At 60.2% G+C, this 16,484-nt stretch overlaps 3 protein-coding genes across 4 annotated transcripts; 1 reads left to right on the forward strand and 2 right to left on the reverse strand.

The window, feature by feature from the left end:
• Positions 1-520: 520 nt before the first annotated feature.
• Positions 521-5,469, reverse strand: CHPF (chondroitin polymerizing factor). Of its 2 annotated transcripts, none has more exons than XM_037848874.1 (4): positions 4,843-5,469; positions 3,229-3,802; positions 2,540-2,722; positions 521-2,035 (listed from the first exon to the last, which is right to left on the reverse strand). In XM_037848874.1, the coding sequence occupies exons 1-4, from the start codon at positions 5,148-5,150 to the stop codon at positions 953-955; spliced, it is 2,148 nt and encodes a 715-aa protein (XP_037704802.1). In that variant the 5' UTR covers positions 5,151-5,469; the 3' UTR covers positions 521-952. The 2 variants fall into 2 exon arrangements, with proteins under 2 accessions (XP_037704802.1, XP_037704801.1); XM_037848873.1 differs by having other exon boundaries at positions 521-2,212; positions 4,843-5,467.
• Positions 5,351-11,705, forward strand: TMEM198 (transmembrane protein 198). The gene is made up of 5 exons (XM_037848879.1): positions 5,351-5,994; positions 6,332-6,501; positions 8,784-9,359; positions 10,365-10,567; positions 10,947-11,705. Exons 2-5 carry the CDS (start codon positions 6,336-6,338, stop codon positions 11,082-11,084), a joined length of 1,083 nt encoding a protein of 360 aa, XP_037704807.1. The 5' UTR covers positions 5,351-5,994; positions 6,332-6,335; the 3' UTR covers positions 11,085-11,705.
• LOC119543833 (obscurin-like protein 1) lies at positions 11,492-15,969 on the reverse strand. The gene is made up of 9 exons (XM_037848674.1): positions 15,951-15,969; positions 15,610-15,876; positions 14,701-14,813; positions 14,026-14,197; positions 13,655-13,816; positions 13,218-13,322; positions 12,636-12,905; positions 11,916-11,982; positions 11,492-11,555 (listed from the first exon to the last, which is right to left on the reverse strand). The coding sequence occupies exons 1-9, from the start codon at positions 15,967-15,969 to the stop codon at positions 11,492-11,494; spliced, it is 1,239 nt and encodes a 412-aa protein (XP_037704602.1).
• Positions 15,970-16,484: the final 515 nt, after the last annotated feature.

Here is a 16,484-nt window from a genome sequence, read left to right on the forward strand (position 1 = left end):
GGGGTGGGGGAACAGCTGTAGAAGGCTGGGTAGGGTGACGGGGGTGGGGAATTCAGAGAGAGCCGGGGTCCCAGCCAGAGTCCAGCAGGAGAGGGGAGCCTCAGGACTCAGGAGTCCTGAGCTGGCTCTGCTTCCTGCCCCTCTCTGGGCCCAGCTCCCCTCTTGGCAGGTGGAGTGGGTGGCTCAGCAGGCCTGGCCCAGCTCCCAGCTCCCCTGCACCATCCCCACCCCACCCCAGCATCTGCTCCACGGGGAGCAGGCAGGGGACCTTTCAGATGCTGGCTGAGCCCGGGGGATGGGGAAGGGGGCGTTCTCAGGCCCCTCTTCTTCCAGTCTGGTTTTATAAAGTGCTACAAAATTGGGAATAAAGAGGCATAAAGACTTTTGTGTGCATGTGTGACCAAGCACATGCTGGGCGCTGGGTCCCTGGTAAAAGGAAATCTAGGCCCCAGCAGGGACAAGGACGCTTCCATCCTCACCCTCACCCCCACCCCCAGCCCACCACACAGGATCACTAGTCTACACTCAGCCAGTTTATTAAAAGAGGGAGCTTCGTCAGGGTCCAGAAGAAGCCCACACCCTCCTCTCTAAACTCCTCCTTTCCCAACAACTGATCTACAGCCCAGCCCCCAGGGCCCGACCCCGGGAGGCTGGCTGGCGTCAGGTAGACTGCACTGCATAAATACGCGGAGGCCACAGCCTGAAACAGCAGCGTCAAGGGGACAGGGAGACAGGGTTGGAGGCGAGAAGGGGGTGGCTCTGAGGGCATCTCCCCCAGGGCTTGTCCTGAGCCCTGGGCCCCAGCAAGCCGAACTGAGAGGCGCCAAGGGGCCACCCTGGGGCCTGAGGCTGCGGCCAGCCCTGTCCAGCGAGGCTGGCAGGCGGCTCTGGGCTGTTGGGGAGGAACGGCGAGGTCCGCGGCCATGCCAGGGCTCAGGAGCACAGGACCGGGTCAGGTGCTGTTGCCCTGCTCCTGCTCAAAGAGCAGCATGGCCAGCTGGGTGCGGGAGCCAAGGCCCTCGAGCGCGCTCTGGCGACAGCGGTGGTACAGGTCCTCGCTGAGCCGCGCGCTGCACGTCGGGGCCCGGTAGCGCTGCAGCAGTGAGGGCTCCACAGCCCGTAGCACGTGCAGGCCTGAGAAGCGCAGGAACAGCTCATAGGCGTCCAGGCTCTCCAGCAGCTCCTCCTCCTGCTCCGAGGCTACCGCCAGCCGCCCGCGGGCCGCCACGTAGTCGGAGTTGTAGAAGCAGGCCTCGCTGGCCGCCTGGCGATCGAAGTGGCCTGTGTCGCGGCCCAGCTCTGGTGGCCCGGGGCCCTGGGGTGGGGCCACAGCTGGGTGGAAGGCCTGGAAGTGCATGGGAAAGAAGGCCTGCCAGCCGGAGATGGCATGCATGCGGCAGCGGTTCAGGAAGTCAGGCGTGAGCACCGTGTCTGGCCCAGCCAGCAGGAACAGCGTGTCCAGGGGGTGCTTCTTGGAGAGCAGGTCCATGAGGCGCAGTGGCGAGGGTGTGGCCGTCTGCACGCTGAGCCAGGGCACCCGGGCACCGGGGAAACGCCGCTCCAGCTCTGCCACGTGGGCTTTGACAGGTGCAAAGACATCGGCGTGGGCTGCCCGCTGGGCCTGACGTGGCTCATAGAGTAGGAGCAGGGTCAGGGCTGCCGCGGTATCGCCGGGCTCCAGGGCTGCAGTGGCAAAGGCCTCCAGGAAGCCGGGGGCCAGGTCACACTCGGTTGCGGTCAGAGGCAGCAGCACGGTGAGGCGGGAGGCCTCGGTGACATAGGGCACGGGAAGGATCTCCACCCGACTCAGTGGCCGGAGCAGCTGCACCCGGTGGGTGAGGGGCCGGCGGCCGCCCTGGGGGGTCAGCGCCTCCAGTTGCAAGTCCAGTGTGTACTCCATACCCCGGGTGGGATCAAAGCGTCGGTAGCCATTGACCAGCTGCTGCTTCTGGAGCTGCAGTGCTGGATGGTAGCGGCGGTTGAGCTCCTCCAGGGCTGTCCCCAGAACGTCAGCCACATCGGCCTGGTCAGCCCCCTGCAGTGGACAGCGGGGCGAGCCATCGGCACAGGAGAAAGCATGCTGCTCCGTGAAGTAGTCCCAGCGTAGCACCTCAAAGCGGGAAGCTGGGCGGGATGGGGCCGGAATGCCCACAGGCCAGGCAGCTGCCCGCTCCCCGTCAGCTGCCAGACGACTGGTGTTCTGGATCTCCCACTGGGTCGGAGAGACCAGCCTTGAGCAGGGCAGAGACCACGGGGGCCAGCATGTAGCTGGCGCTTCTCAGGATGGGTCTCTAGTTCCCTGCCAACTTCTGTTCCCCTCCCTCAGGACCCCCACTTGTCCTTCTCCCATTCCCCAGGTGGAGGCAGCCTAAAAGTTTAAGGGGAGTTTCTGGAAGGACTCCTCAGAGAAAAGTAGAAACAAATGCGCTGGGAAGCAGTTTATTGGTGATTATGGTGCTGGCTTTTTATCCCCTTGGGGTCTCTGAGACCTCTGGGCCCAGCCACACCCCCTCCCCCCAGCCCCCAGCCCAGACCATACCTGCAACTCCTGGATCTCCTGGTACGTGCGTTCCAGCTCAGCTCGGGCAAAAGCCTTGTGCAGCTGGTACATATGCACGGGGTCACGCACAGGGTGAGCTGTCAGGGCGCTGCGGAAATGAGGGTCCCCCTCTTGCATGGGCTCCCCTCCAGGACTCAGCTCTAGATAGCTGTAGTGTACTCCCTGGGGAGAGGAAGGAAAGGGGTCCATAATGGGGGAAATGATGAGATGTTCTTCCTCCTCGCCTCATAGTGAAGTATCTTATCTTCCCATCCTATGATCTGTTGTGGACTTGGATTCAGAGTCTTGTGGGTTCAAGTCTGCCCTGACCAGTTCATGTGACCTTGGACAAGCCCCTAGCTCATTTGTGAAATGGCCATGCCTAGTCCTGCCCCATCTCACAGAGCTGTCCAGGAGTGCAAATAAAATAGTAATAGCTAACATTGAACACCTACTGTGTGCTGGGCTTCCTTATTTTCTCTTACCCTTAAAACAACCCCAAGTAATAATTACTTCCATTGGTTTGGACAAGGATTCTGAAGCTCAGGAAATGTAGTAATTTACCAAAGTCACAGGAATAGAAAATGACACAACCGGCACGGAGACCCAGGCCTGCCTCTCCCTTGCCTCTTAGGAGGAAGTGCACAAGCTCAGATAGAAGGCATCAGTGGAGTGGCTTATCTTCCCACCTCATGGTCGCCAGTGCAGCCCACCCCAGTCGCATCCAGGATGCAGCGGCCCAGCCACTCGTCAGGGCGCGCACTGACGATGTCATTGCGGCAACCTTCCAGGTGGGGGCGCAGCTGCTGCAGTAGCGTGCGCGACAACAGCACCCCAAAGCCGCCGTGGCAGTAGCGGCCAGGGGCGGGCTCCCCGCCGATGAAGTCCTGGGGCCGGCCCAGGTAGAGGCGGGCAGCGGCGGCCAGGCTGAGGTGGCCAGCTAAGCGTGCCAGGCCGTGTGCCTCGGTGTAGGTGGCGTCGGGCACTAGGAAGAACCAGTCAAAGTCGTCGCCGTGCTGCTCCAGCAGGTGGCGCAGCGCCAGGTGTAGGTGCCCGATGGGCCGCTCCTCGCCCAGCGTCACCACCGCCATACCTGGCGGTGTCCGGCGGCCCCGCGAGCCAGTCAGGAACACCACACGCTCGAGCCGGTGCCCCAGCGTGCGGTTCACGGCCACGCCCAGAGTGGGCAGCGTGGCCTGTGAGGTCAGCACCGCCACGAGCAGCCTCTGCCTGATGCCCAGCTCCGTGCTGATGTAGCGGGTCCTAGGGCAAGAGACAGCACAAGGTTATCAAAAAGACGTCAGGGCAGACGGGGGTGGGGGTAGAACACATGTCCTCTCTGGGCCTGTTTCCTCACCTACCAATAGATTAAGACTAACACCTCTTTCCCACAGTCCATGAGGATGTAAGTAAAATACCGGCCTTACCTACATAGTGCTTTGCATTTGGGAGATGGCAATATCCATGCAGATATAACAGTTACGATGTCAACTTGATTCCCGGTTTCACTATTTAGTAGTTACCTGTCGTTAGGCAAGTTATTTAACCCATCTGAGCCTCAGTAGCTTCCTCTGTAAAATGGGGGTGGTCGTATCTATTTAAAACACTTGGACAAGCTTGGCACTTGGTAGGTACCCCATAAACCACATGTATACTTACCTCTAGATTAAAATGCTATTAAGCCAAACCACAAATACATCACACAGATGATGTAAAAGAATATCTGTATAGGAATGCACTGAGTGTGCTTGGAGGAGGGGCAGTATGGGGCTCAAGGGTCCCGGTAACCTACTTAATCTGTGGTAATGCAAAAGGTAAGTGCAGAACTGGAATTTGAACCCAATGTTGCTTAGAAGAAATCATTTAAACTCATCAGCAGAGGCGTTATGGGATGGGTACCCCCTCACCACCTCACCTCCAGGTTGCCCTTGTAACCCACCCAGGAAGAAGAAATCCAGGTAAATCCTAGTTTGCTCCTTTCTCTTTCCCTCTTCTATACTCCCACTCTATATACCAGTCCAATTTCCCATCCCAACAGCCCAGCTAGGAAGCTGAGAGAATCTTTGGAAGATCATTGGATCGAGCCTGTTTAGGACAGAGGCAGGCATGCTCGGCCCAGCCCGGCAGGGCCTCAGACCGGCCCCACGGCTCCCAGGGAAGCAGGGCCATCGGAAGTTATCAGGGCCCAAAGACTTCCTGGCCGGCCAGCCCCTTCCTTCCGGAGCCTGACTCGGCCCGCGGCGGCCTCCCCGGCGCGCGCGCCCCGGCCCGTGCCTAGGGGGAGGAGCGGGGCTGAGCCTTACCGGACGGCCTTTTTGGCTGCCTGGCCGGGCTGCGCGGGGCGGTAGGGCAGGACACGCGGCTCCCAGTTCTCCCCGGCGCCGACCCCGGGCCTCTCACGCTCCGCGCCGGGCTGCACCGAGTTGGGCCGGCGCGCCGCGTTGGTGTTGCCGCGCGGCGGCAGCTCGGAGTCTCCGGGCTGGGGCGGCCCTGGACCGCACGGCTCCTCCACCCAGGTGACGCTGAGCAGGCTGAGGGTGAAGCCCAGGGAGATGCCCACGGCCACGGGCCCCGCGGGCCGCAGCACCGACAGCAGCAGCGATGCCCGCATGGCGCCGGGACCGCGGCCCCCGGCCCCGGCGCAGCCCCAGGGCAGCCGAGGGAGGCTCCGAGGGGGCGGGACCGGGAAGGGGGCGGATCCAGAGGGTCCGGGCCAAGCGGGCGGGCCCGCTCCTTCCCCGCCGAGCAGAGCCCGGGACCCGAGCCGGACCCCCTGGGCCTCGTTCCGATCTGCCTCCAGCTGCCGCTCGGTGCCCCGCAAGGAGACCCTGCCCTCGGTGCCGGAGCCTCCCGGCGGCTGCCGCTGTCCGACGTGTCACTACGCGGGCCCGGCCCCCGGGGCGGAGTCTCAGGCTCCAGCTACCGGGAAGGGAGGAGGAGGAGAGGTTAAAGGGGAAGGACCCCCGGAAGTGCCCCCTCCTCAGTGCGAGGGTGGGAGACGTCGGGGGGGGTGGAGTCCGCGGTCTCCGCTCGGTGTGGTTGGTGCGTCCCAGGTGACGTCAAAGCAATCCGCCCCTGCCTGGATGGTGCGCCCTGAGTGACGTCAGGAGCAGAGGCCGGAGCTGTCCATCAGCACCGAAGGCCGCGGGCGGTCTCAGGGCATGGGGCCGCGGCTCCGGGGCGGCCTGAGCCCCTGCTCCTGCTCCTTTCCTTTCTCCAGCCCCAGCCCGAGTGCCCGGACGCCTCGGGACTGGAGTGCCAGCCGGTGTCGAAGGCGGAGCAGCGCCGCCGCCGCCGCGCAGAGCCAGGTCCCTTCGGCCAAGCAGCCCCCTTCCTTGCACCGCGGACTTTCCCCGGACCTCAGTCAGTTGAGGCCTCTGGCTCCCAGCGTCCCCGGACCCTCCGGACCCGGCACCACCTCTCCAGCTCAGAAGCTCAGGTCGCTTCCAGCCCAGGTAGATCTTGAACAATCCCAGACCTGGCCGCCCACATACTAGTCTCCTGGCTGCCTCCGTCGCCAGCAGCACACAGCCCTCATCTCTCCCACACCCAGTCCCCTTTTTAACTTCTTCATCCCAGCCACGTCTAGCCAGGCTCTTCTGATCCCCTATGTCTCCAGGGATGCTTCCAGAACTGCATGATGTGGACACCCCTCCTTTGTTCACTGTGTCCTTGCCTAGTTCTTTCACTCCCACTCCTGCCCGCCCCCATCCCAATGGGGACCCATGACTCCTCCTTGACCCCAACTTCCTGTTAGGCTGACTTGGGAGAGTGACTCCCTTCCCTTCCCAGCACTATGCCAGGCACTGTGGCGACGCTGCGGTTCCAGCTGCTGCCCCCTGAGCCAGATGATGCCTTCTGGGGTGCACCCTGTGAGCAGCCCCTGGAGCGCAGGTACCAGGCGCTGCCGGCCCTCATCTGCCTCATGTGCTGTCTGTTTGGAGTCGTCTACTGCTTCTTTGGTGAGATCCCCATCTCATTCCTCACCTGGGCTCCCCACTGCTTCCCTGAGTTCTTTTACTGGGATACCCCAAATCTCCAGAACTCCCTCCCCTCAATAAATAACTATGTCTCTCTTTCATCCCGCTCTTGTTTCTAAATTCTAAAGAACACACGTTTTTAAATTGGGCACTCTTGAGTCTGAACCTGGCCTTGCACTTTAGTGATTGTGATGTCTTGGGCACATTATAACCTGTCTGAACCTGTTTTCTCATCTTTACAGTGGGGACAGTGGTATTGTTTCACATAGGGTTTTTGTAAGAAACAGTATCTATGGTGGTGAAGATGGTAGTGTTTGGGTCACTGTGAGAGGTAGGCACTGAGAACAATTAGTGGGGCAAATAAACATGGCATGATGTGGACACCCCTCCTTTGAGGGCTTATTGTCTGGTGGGGAGGAAGCTCCTGGAACACCCACACTTGTGATGTATCTTAGAGTTGGCTGGATGGAGGCTGGATGGTAGTCACACACATGAAGATCGCCTACAAGGCAGGATCCAGTGATCAGTGCTGTTATGAACAGTTGTACCGGATGTGTACGGCACAAGGGAGATCAGTTGAATAGGCAACTGGGGAAAAAATCCAGCCCATTCTCTGCTTGCCAGACTCTGGGCCTCAGTACAGAGCTGCTTTGGCCTAGAGGAAGGCACACCTTTACTTTGCACATAAGTACCATATGAACTAGTGGCTGCCTGGTATTAAGTCCCCAGTAACTCTATAGCTAGAGTTACAGGACTTTAGAGAGAGGAGTGGGCTTGATGGGCTAAGGGCCCAAGGGAAGCCACCAGGAGGCTGGAAGCAGTGGGGGCAAAGGAAACTGAGAACTCTGGGTTTCAGGTTAGGCAAGAGGTGGGTGAAACTTGGACTCTGCAGCCTCCACAGCACCATCCAGAATCACTGGGTAGGCAGGGATGGGAACCAGATGGCCCCTCCCCTTCTATCCCGAAATTCTAAAGCTGAACAACTGCAGAGTGAGCAGGTGGATGTGCCCCTTCCCCCGCAAAGGGTTTTGGGACACAGCCTGGGTGTCCAAGGAATCTGTTCCACCTCACCCCCTCCATTGTCCATACCCTCTCCCTCTGCATGGTGTTCAATGTAGCCTCATACTCCCTCTCCAGGGCTACTCTGACACCCACTTGCCTTGAATGGCCCCACTCCCAGACTCTTGGCTTCATCTATGCCCTACTCCTCTCTGACCTCAGAACTTCCTGGACCTTGATGCTTTCCCACACCCCTAGAACCAAATTTCCTCTTTATGACCTCTCTCTTTGGCTCCACCTGACCCCTTCACCCGCATCTCTGACTTTTGTCTTCCCGACAGCTGAAGATCTATCTCTCTGTCACCCTTCCAGGTATCCCATTAGCCCTACAACTTCCATTTTCTTCAAACTCCACAACCACCATTTTCCCTATAATCCTCCTTGATTTCCTATAACCCCTTGTAAGCCCTAGTGACCTCCAACCACCTCCCTCCAATTATCTCACTATCTTCCATCCTTATGGCCCTCTCTGTTCCTCCTATCTCCGATCCCTTGTTACCTGTAACTCCCTGATTCCTATGACCCGATTTCTGATTGCCCCCCCCACTATGATCTCCAGTGATCCCATTTCCCTGATCTCAGTGTTCCCCTCTCAGAAACCCTTTAAAACTTTCATGACTCCACCTCTAACAATTCCCCTGACTTGCAAAGACTTCATCTTCCAGAGCCCCCCTCACCAGTGATCCTGCTTCTCGTTCTCTTTGTAGCCTCGCAGTGACATCACATTTATGACCTTCTGCAACTCCTCAAAGACCCCTTTGATCCCTGTTTCCCTGGTTTTTTTTCTTCTGACTTCCAAATATCTCATCTCTCTGAACACTCCCTCACCCCAAATCCCAATGACTGTTGTTGATCCCCCTCATGACTCCAAGGACTTACTTCCCTGGTCCCTAGGATCCCAAAGACCCCAATGACCCTATCAGCAATTCACTCTCAATTCCAGGGATCTATTTCTGCCACTTCTGACCCTAAAAGATCCTAACCCTCTTATCTCAATGACTCTGTCTCTGCTTTCCCAGTGACCCCCAGTGACCCTGTGACTATCTCTCTGACATCCGCTGACCTCAATGGCCCCATCCCTGACTCTCTGATCTTTGTGTCCTTGTCTCTGGTTTCCCTGTGCTCCCATGTCCCTGACCCCTCTGACCTCCTCCCTCCAGCAGATGACCTCATTCTGGCCCTCCCTGGCCCCTGTTCCCCTGCAGGTTACCGCTGCTTCAAGGCAGTGCTCTTCCTCACTGGGTTGCTGTTTGGCTCGGTGGTCATCTTCCTGCTGTGTTACCGGGAGCGGGTGCTGGAGACACAGCTGAGTGCTGGGGCGAGCGCAGGCATCGCGCTGGGCATCGGGCTGCTCTGCGGGCTGGTGGCCATGCTGGTGCGCAGTGTGGGCCTCTTCCTGGTGGGGCTGCTGCTCGGTCTGCTGCTGGCCGCCGCCGCCCTCCTGGCCTCCGCGCCCTACTACCAGCCAGGCTCCGTGTGGGGACCACTGGGGCTGCTGTTGGGGGGCGGCCTGCTCTGCGCCCTGCTCACTCTGCGCTGGCCCCGCCCACTCACCACCCTGGCCACTGCCGTGACCGGTGCTGCACTCATTGCCACTGCTGCTGATTACTTTGCTGAGCTGCTGCTGCTGGGACGCTATGCAGTGGAGCGGCTCCGGGCCGCCCCTGTGCCTCCCCTCTGCTGGAGGAGCTGGGCCCTGCTGGCACTCTGGCCCCTACTCAGTCTGATGGGCGTTCTGGTGCAGTGGCGGGTGACGGCTGAGGGGGACTCCCACACAGAAGGTGAGAGGACACAGGCCAGGGTGGGCAGGGATGGGGGTGGGGGCTAAGCATTTGGGGAGTGAAGGACAGAGGCTTCACACTGAAGCCACAGAAGCCTTGGTGGGGCGTGAGAGCCAGATTGCTCAGGGCCTGGGAGGATAAGACCAAAATGCTATCATTTATTCTGTAATGATGTACAGAACATTGGCTGTGTGCCAACTCCATTCCAGGTACTGAGGTTCCAGCAGAGAGAAGCCCCCAGCCCTTATGGGTTTACATTCAGAGAAGGGGAGAGGGTGTGGGGGGGGGGGGGCAGAAAATTGACATGTAGACAAGCAGGACAGTTTCAGTTAATGGAGTGCTATGAAAGAGATACCATAAAATATGAAAGAGGGACCTTAGGGGGGCCATTATTGATAGGGTGATCAAGAAAGGCCACTTGGAGGAGGTGACATTTAAGAGATCCAAAGGCTGGGGAGCTGGCCATGCAGAACTAGAGAGGAGGGACGCATGGGCGAGGGCCCCGAGAAAGGAATGAGCTTGGATGGTTGGAGGAATGGGGCTGGAGTGTGGGGTGTGCGGGACAGGAGTTGGGCAATGGTCTGGTCCCTCTGGGCCACAGTGAAGACTCTGGAATTTATTAGAAGGGCAATGAGATGCCATTGGAGGGCTTAAAGCAGGGGAGGATACAATCTAATTTAGTATTTGGGATGCTCATTCTGGCTGTTGAATAGGAGACAAGAGTATAAGGGGGGAAAGCAGTTAGGAAGCAGCTATAGTTGTCCAGTTGAGAGGTGATGGTGGCTGGCCTAGGTGATCGGAAGAGGAAGGACAGCTGGGGTGCAGGGAGGGTAACTCCCCTGGAAATCCAGGAACCATGGGAGTCTCATCTGGGAGGTAGGAGACCAGGAAAGGAAGCAGAGGTGAGGGGGAGCCACAGCCAGGGGCAATCTGGAAGCCCCTAGGGTGGGGTGAGAGATGGAGGCTTAGGGGTGATTCCAACACCCTTTGCCCCTCTGCTCACAGTGGTCATCAGCCGGCAGCGACGCCGTGTGCAGCTGATGCGGATTCGGCAGCAGGAAGACCGCAAAGAGAAGCGGCGGAAGAAGAGGCCCCTGCGGGCTCCCTCTCGAGGCTCCCGGGCACCTCCAAGGCCCGGTCCCCCCGACCCTGCTTATCGGCGCAGGCCAGTGCCCATCAAACGCTTTGATGGCGACATCCTCTCCCCGGTGAGCGCCCCAAGCCCCTCCAGCCGGAACGGGAAAGATGGAATGTGTGGACTCTGTTCAAGTAAGACAGGACCTTCCCCAGGGGCTGGTCAGTCTAGAAGGCCTAATGTTTGTCCACCCTTCAGAACCCTGCACCAGGAGCCTGGTGGGTCCAGCTCTGGGATTGGGGGAGGGGTGTCCTGTGTATGGATTATCAGTGGGCAGTGGTATGGGCTGGGGTCTCAGGGCTGTGGACTATGGGGTGGTGAGGCCCTGGGTCTATGGCTGTCTGGGGTGAGTCTCAGGCAGGCAGGGGTGCAGGGAGAGGAGGACTGCCCGAAATGGCTTTCAAGAAGGCAGTGGTGTGCAGTGGGACTCACACCTGTTTGTTCCTCCACAGAGCTACATCCAGAGTTTCCGGGACCGGCAGACGGGGAGCTCACTGAGCTCCTTCATGACCTCGCCCACAGATGCGGACTATGAGTATGGGTCTCAGGGGCCACTGACAGCCTGCTCGGGCCCCCCGGTGCGGGTATAGCAGTATAGCTGCTCCCCACCTGCCTAGACTCTGCAGTCACCAGCTCTGCCAGCTTGGAGAGGACTCTTGGGCCACTGCCCAGCTGTCCTGGCCCTGTGGCCCTTGGCTGTCCCTCTTCCCACCCTGGGGAGGCTGAGGCTAAGCCTGGCATGAGAGGGAAGCCCCCTCATAAGCTCCCAAGGGACACAGGGTGTGAATCCCGTTGGGGTTGCTCAGGGTTGTGAGTGTGTTGCCTGTGTGTATGGGGGGTGTGGGCTTGGAGGAGCCATTGGGACCCTTGCCTTAGATTTCTCCAAGGTTGGTCCATCTCTCCCACTGCTGGGGTCCATGGCCCACTCTCCTGCATGTCTAAGTGGAGGGGGCCTGCCTTCTCCTCCATCTCTCCCCACCTCAAGCAGACTCTGCATCTAAGGGTTCTCGTTCTCATCTACGGGGCAAACTGTAGCACCCCTCACCCGGGTCCCCTGTCCTCTGCAAAGCCACCAGCCCCAGAGGGCAGTGGCAGGGGATGGGGGTGGAGGTGCTGCTCTGAGCTGGGTTGGAGGGAGGGGATTTAAGTGCACGGTGCATGTGTGGTGTCTGTCATATCACCCCAGACACCTCATGCTTCTGTCTCCCCCCCACCCCACCCTCTTTTACAAATCTTTTATAAACGTGCCAAACTGCATGGCCTCTGACGGTAGTCTTCCGTGGCTGGCACTTCCATGGCAGCCCTTGGTCCTTGGTGATACTCCAGGAAGGGTCTGCTTTCCACATCACACAGAGGCAGGGAAAGGGGCTGTACCATGTTTATTGTCTCCTGACACCTCTTTCCCCTGCCCCCACCCCAACCTGGGTAAGGGCATGTGCCTTCCAAGCTGTCCGAGGACACCCGCCTGGCCCGGTTCGGTCTTCCTAGCTACCTGCAGAGGAATGACTCCATGTGGGGCTGGGGAGAGAGTGGGTACCACCTTCCTCTCCCCTGGCTGAACTGGGGCCCCCATATAGGGAGAGCTGGGTCTTCACCCTCTGCCCCACTTTTTCTGAGCCACTGTGAGGACTATCTGTAGAGCCTGGAAGGTGGAGGTCAGGTTAGCGGTGGGCAAGGCACAGCATCTGAAGGGAATACAGGGATGTGGGGTGGAGGGTGGGGCATCTCCTATGCAGAAGAGGAAAGAAATGGGACTAGCTCAGAAGCCCTCTGCCCAGTGTTGAATTCACTGAGATGGACAGGAGCCAGCTGGGCAGAGCAGGAAGGAAGTGAGGGGCTGGCAGGGGGCACAGATCAGGGGGATTGGTGGGAAGGAGAGGAACCAGGATAGAAAAGGGGGGTTCAGGAGGGACAAACAGAGTTGAAGCAGGAGGGCATGAGAAGAGCTGGGACAGGAACGGGCATAGAAAGATGGGTGTGGCCAACCTCTATCCCCCACTCCAACACATCTCATTACAGACTTGCAATTCCAAGTTCTGGCAACCTCCCTTAGTTGTGCCTCAGCCCACCGGCTCCCGGGTGCCCTCTCCTTCCTGCCCAGCGAGGGCCCTTCTGACCTCTGCCCAGTCGCCTTGACTCACCCTCCACCAGCAGCCGAGTGTGGGCGCTGTCCTGGCCGGCCTGGCAGCAGTAGGTGCCTTGGTCCTCAGGTCGCACGTCATGGATGACCAGGCTGTGGGTGGGGCCGTGGCTGCGCAGCTCATACTTGTCTCCCGGGCACAGCTCGACCCCTTCCCGCAGCCAGCACACATGGCCCCCCGAACGGGACACAGTCACCTCCAGCACAGCCCGACGGCCCACCAGAACTGTCTTCTCGCGAGGGGGCCGGCGGCACATCTGGAGAGGCAGTGCTGGGGATGAGGGGCGGGGCTTAAGTTAATGGGGATTCGCCGGACTCCCGGGAGAAGAGGCACATCTGCCCTCCCGGCACCCTCCACTCCTGGTCTCAGCCCTCTAGGCCACGTCCCGTAACTCTATACCCTCAGCCCAAGTCTCCCCCTCCCCCCTCCGCTCCGGGAAAGGCGCGGCCCTCGGCGACCCGCCCCAGGAGGGGTTCTCCTTGGGAAGAGGGAAGGCAGAGCTCCTAGGACCAGCCACCAGCCCGCCAGTTCTAGGACGGGAGGCGATGCCCACCCCCGGCCGCCTCCACCCCAGTGGCTTACCCTCCACCTCCAGCTGAGCCGCAGACTGGGCGGGTCCGGCCTGGAAGCGAACTTCACCCGCGTCCTCGGCGCGCAGCTCGCTCAGCACCAGAAGGTGTTTCTTCCCTGGGAGTGAAGCAGGGGCGGATGCTAGCGAAGCCGGAGCCGCCTTGGGGGAGGGTTGGGGGGTGAGGGCGGGGCCGGAGCTGGCCCAAGGGTCGATTCGGATGCGCCAAGTGTGCACCGGGGTGGGCGGGGCAGAGATGCCGAGGGGAAAGACGAGCTGCTCCGGATCGAGGGCTCAGAGCTGGGGGCGGGGAAAGACCCGGAGGTGAGTCTCCTTGGGCTGTGGGGCGGAACCCATTCGGGCCGGAGGCGGGGCTAATCCTAGTAGGGCGGGGTCTGTCTGAGCCGGGCGGGGTAGCCAGAGGCTGGAGAGGACAGAAAGGCGGCCAGACCTTCCTGTCGGATGCGGACGCGGCCTCCCTGTTTCAGCGGACGGCCTCCGAGCTGCCAGCTCCCCGTGGTCTCGGCCTCCGACACCGTGCACTGGAATGTGGCGCTGTCGCCTTCCCGAGAGCGCACCGACCGGAGCTCGGAGAGGACAGACACTGTGCGCTCTGGGCGGAGCCGGGAGCGTGAGGCGGGGCGGAAGGGGGCGTTGCCTGACCACGCCCCCGCCCCGCCCCTCGCCCTGGAAGCACCCGGGATCCGGCCCCCGCAAGGTCTACTCCACAACCCGTGCGCCCTAGGCAGTGCCCGGCCCCTGTGTCGCCCCAGACCCACCGCGCACAGTCAGGCGGACGGGTCCCGCACGGGCCGTCCTCACCACGCAGCTGTAGGTCCCGGCGTCCAATGGGTCGCAGTGCCGCAGCTGCAGAAGGCGGCGCGTGCCGAGGGCCTGGAGCCTGACCTGAGGGCTGGGGGCGAGCGCGCGCCCATCCTAGCGGAGGGAATGGAGGGTGGGGGGCGAGTCCGGCGGTGCAACGGGGGCCGCGGCCCTGAGAGGCGGCAGCGCCCTCTGTTGGTGCTCAGCGGTCTCGAGGCGCGTCTATGCGGGCCTGCCGGGTCTTGTGTCCCCAGGCTGGAGCCCCGCCGGGGCTAGGGCTGTGGTCGCGTGCCTTCCGGGCCGCGCCAGGAGTCACTGGGTAGATGTTACTTGTTTGAGGACATTAGGGCCGAGAAGGGGTGCCACGGGCATGGGAAGCCCAGAGCCACCTACCACCACGCAGGGCATGAGAGCCGATTCTTGAATTTCATCAGCTTGGATTCAAAGATAGGCTCCGCCTCTCCCTCTGGGAGAGTAACTTCACCCCACAGTGCCTCAGTTTCCTCGTGGATAGTATGGTGATAACCAGACCTATCTCATAGGGATGTTGTAAGGATTGGAGGAGTAATGTGAATCTGAGCACAGCACTAGGTGCTGGCTCAATGAGAATTAGTTGTTTCTGTTTGGGCTTCTTGTTAGTATTATCATGCAGGGTAGTCTGGACTGGGTTCTGACCTTCTCCCAGGTGACATCAGCCAAGGCCTGGGAAAGCTCACATTCGAATGTAGCTGTGTCTCCCTCTGTCACCTCTAGGTCCTGTGGCCCCCGCACAATGGTCACTGGGGCCTCTGGGGATGGGAGAGAGCAGGCAGAGCACAGGGAGCAGAGGTGAGGGCAGGATGGGGACTCAGATCACAGAGACAAGGAGGACATTCTTGGGTGAGAGGGGTCGGCAGTGGAAACTTAAGACAAAGTGAGCAGTGGAGGCACTAGTCCATGAGGGATATGCTGGGCCAGCTGGTCAGTGGGGGACACAGTGGGGCCAGAGGGGTTAATGGGCAGGAGTGGCTGGCTGGAGTCACACTTTAATATGGTCAGTGGGGGACATGTTGGGGCCAAAGGGTCATGGGGGGAAACTGGGGTTAGAGATGCCAGCGGGGTCACCTATAGGAAGACAGTGTCACCTGGCAGGCAGGCTCAGTGGGGGACATACTTGGCTGGAGTGGCATTAGGAAATACTAGCCCGGCGGGGGTGGGGGGGTGGGAGGTGAGGGGATGACACAGTGGGTTCAGAGAGCAAGAAGCGGGACCCTAGAGCAGGCAGGGTCAGTGGGGAACACACTGGAGCTGGAAGCAAAAATGGAGGACACTGAAGCAGAGCTGCTAGCGGAGTCACCCATAGGCAGGTATGGCCAGTGGCTCATAGGGACCAGAGTGGTCAGAGGCCCCACCCTCAGGGAGGGCTGTCATGGGGGACCCCATGGGCCAAAGGGGCAGGCGAGTCACACTCTGGCAGGCGGGTGAGGGCCACGCTGGGACAGGCACGGTGAGTGGGGACATGTGCAGTGGTATCAGTAGAAACACACCCAGGGTGGTTAGCGGAGCCCCAGGTCAGCAGGCAGGCGGCGGTCCCAGAGGCCGCACCTCTCACGGTGAGTCTGGCTGCACAGCGCAAGGAATCTGCGGTGAAGGAGACGCAGCCGGCGTCGGCACAGCCCAGGCCGCTGAGTTCCAGGCGGTGGGTGTGGCCCTCTGCGTGAATGTGGCACTTGGGCCCCGGATGCAGCCGGACTCCACCCCGGGCCCACTCCCCGGCCACGCCCTCCTGGGACAGCTCCATCAGGAAAGTGGCGCTGCCCCCCTCGTTGACAGTCACATCCTCCAGAGGCCGCAGTGCCCTCAGTTGCCTCGCTGGTGGGGGCAGGAGGGGAGAGAGGGAGAATAAAGGCTCCAGCTCCAGGCGGGGGCTGCGGGGTTTCACCCACCCCTTGGCCCCGCCTGCATCCCCCGAACACTCAACCTAAGGCCCTGCTGAAAGAAGTTCAGAACCAAAGTGCAGAAAGAAGGGAGCACAGCAGGCTAGATTTGGGGCTGGGGCAGAGGCATACTGGGGATGGGAGAGGACACAGGAAAGGAGTGAGGTGTGGTTAGGGATTGTGGAGTCTGGGAGAGGGGCACTGTGACACTGTAAGGAGCACAGACTTTGGAGTCAGACATATGGGGGTGACTCCATATTCCATGTGCTGTGTGACCTTTGGTAAACTTCTTAACCTCTCTGGGCCTTAGCCTCCCTACTTGTACAAGGTGAATGGTATTGACACCTGAGTTTATTATGGGGAATAAATAATGAAATAAATAAAGAGCACATAAATATCACTGACAACATCCATTTACCAGGCTCTGGGTGGGCATTTTTCATCTGTTATCTCAGTTAATGTTCCCAAAAATCCTTGGGGTAGGTACTAGCCCCAAGTTTCAGGTGTGGAGACTTGGCTCAGAGAGGTTAAGTAACTTGCATG

This window comes from Choloepus didactylus, chromosome 9, assembly GCF_015220235.1.
Source record: "Choloepus didactylus isolate mChoDid1 chromosome 9, mChoDid1.pri, whole genome shotgun sequence".
In the NCBI taxonomy this organism is placed as follows: Eukaryota; Metazoa; Chordata; class Mammalia; order Pilosa; family Megalonychidae; genus Choloepus; species Choloepus didactylus.

Bases quoted from the DNA above. Each gene is read 5' to 3' on its own strand.
- CHPF (XM_037848873.1), bottom strand. From the start codon at position 5,150: ATGCGGGCATCGCTGCTGCTGTCGGTGCTGCGGCCCGCGGGGCCCGTG. The intron at 3,803-4,842 runs GTAAGGCTCAGC...CTCTTGCCCTAG, and splicing joins GCAGCCAAAAAGGCCGTCCG to GACCCGCTACATCAGCACGG. The intron at 2,723-3,228 runs GTGGGAAGATAA...TCCTCTCCCCAG, and splicing joins GCTGCACTGGCGACCATGAG to GGAGTACACTACAGCTATCT.
- TMEM198 (XM_037848879.1), top strand. From the start codon at position 6,336: ATGCCAGGCACTGTGGCGACGCTGCGGTTCCAGCTGCTGCCCCCTGAG. The intron at 6,502-8,783 runs GTGAGATCCCCA...GTTCCCCTGCAG, and splicing joins AGTCGTCTACTGCTTCTTTG to GTTACCGCTGCTTCAAGGCA. The intron at 9,360-10,364 runs GTGAGAGGACAC...CTCTGCTCACAG, and splicing joins GGGGGACTCCCACACAGAAG to TGGTCATCAGCCGGCAGCGA.
- LOC119543833 (XM_037848674.1), bottom strand. The intron at 14,198-14,700 runs GTCAGAACCCAG...GCCGCCTCTCAG, and splicing joins CTGATGTCACCTGGGAGAAG to GGCCGCGGCCCCCGTTGCAC. The intron at 11,983-12,635 runs GTGAGTCAAGGC...CTCTGCAGGTAG, and splicing joins CACTCGGCTGCTGGTGGAGG to CTAGGAAGACCGAACCGGGC.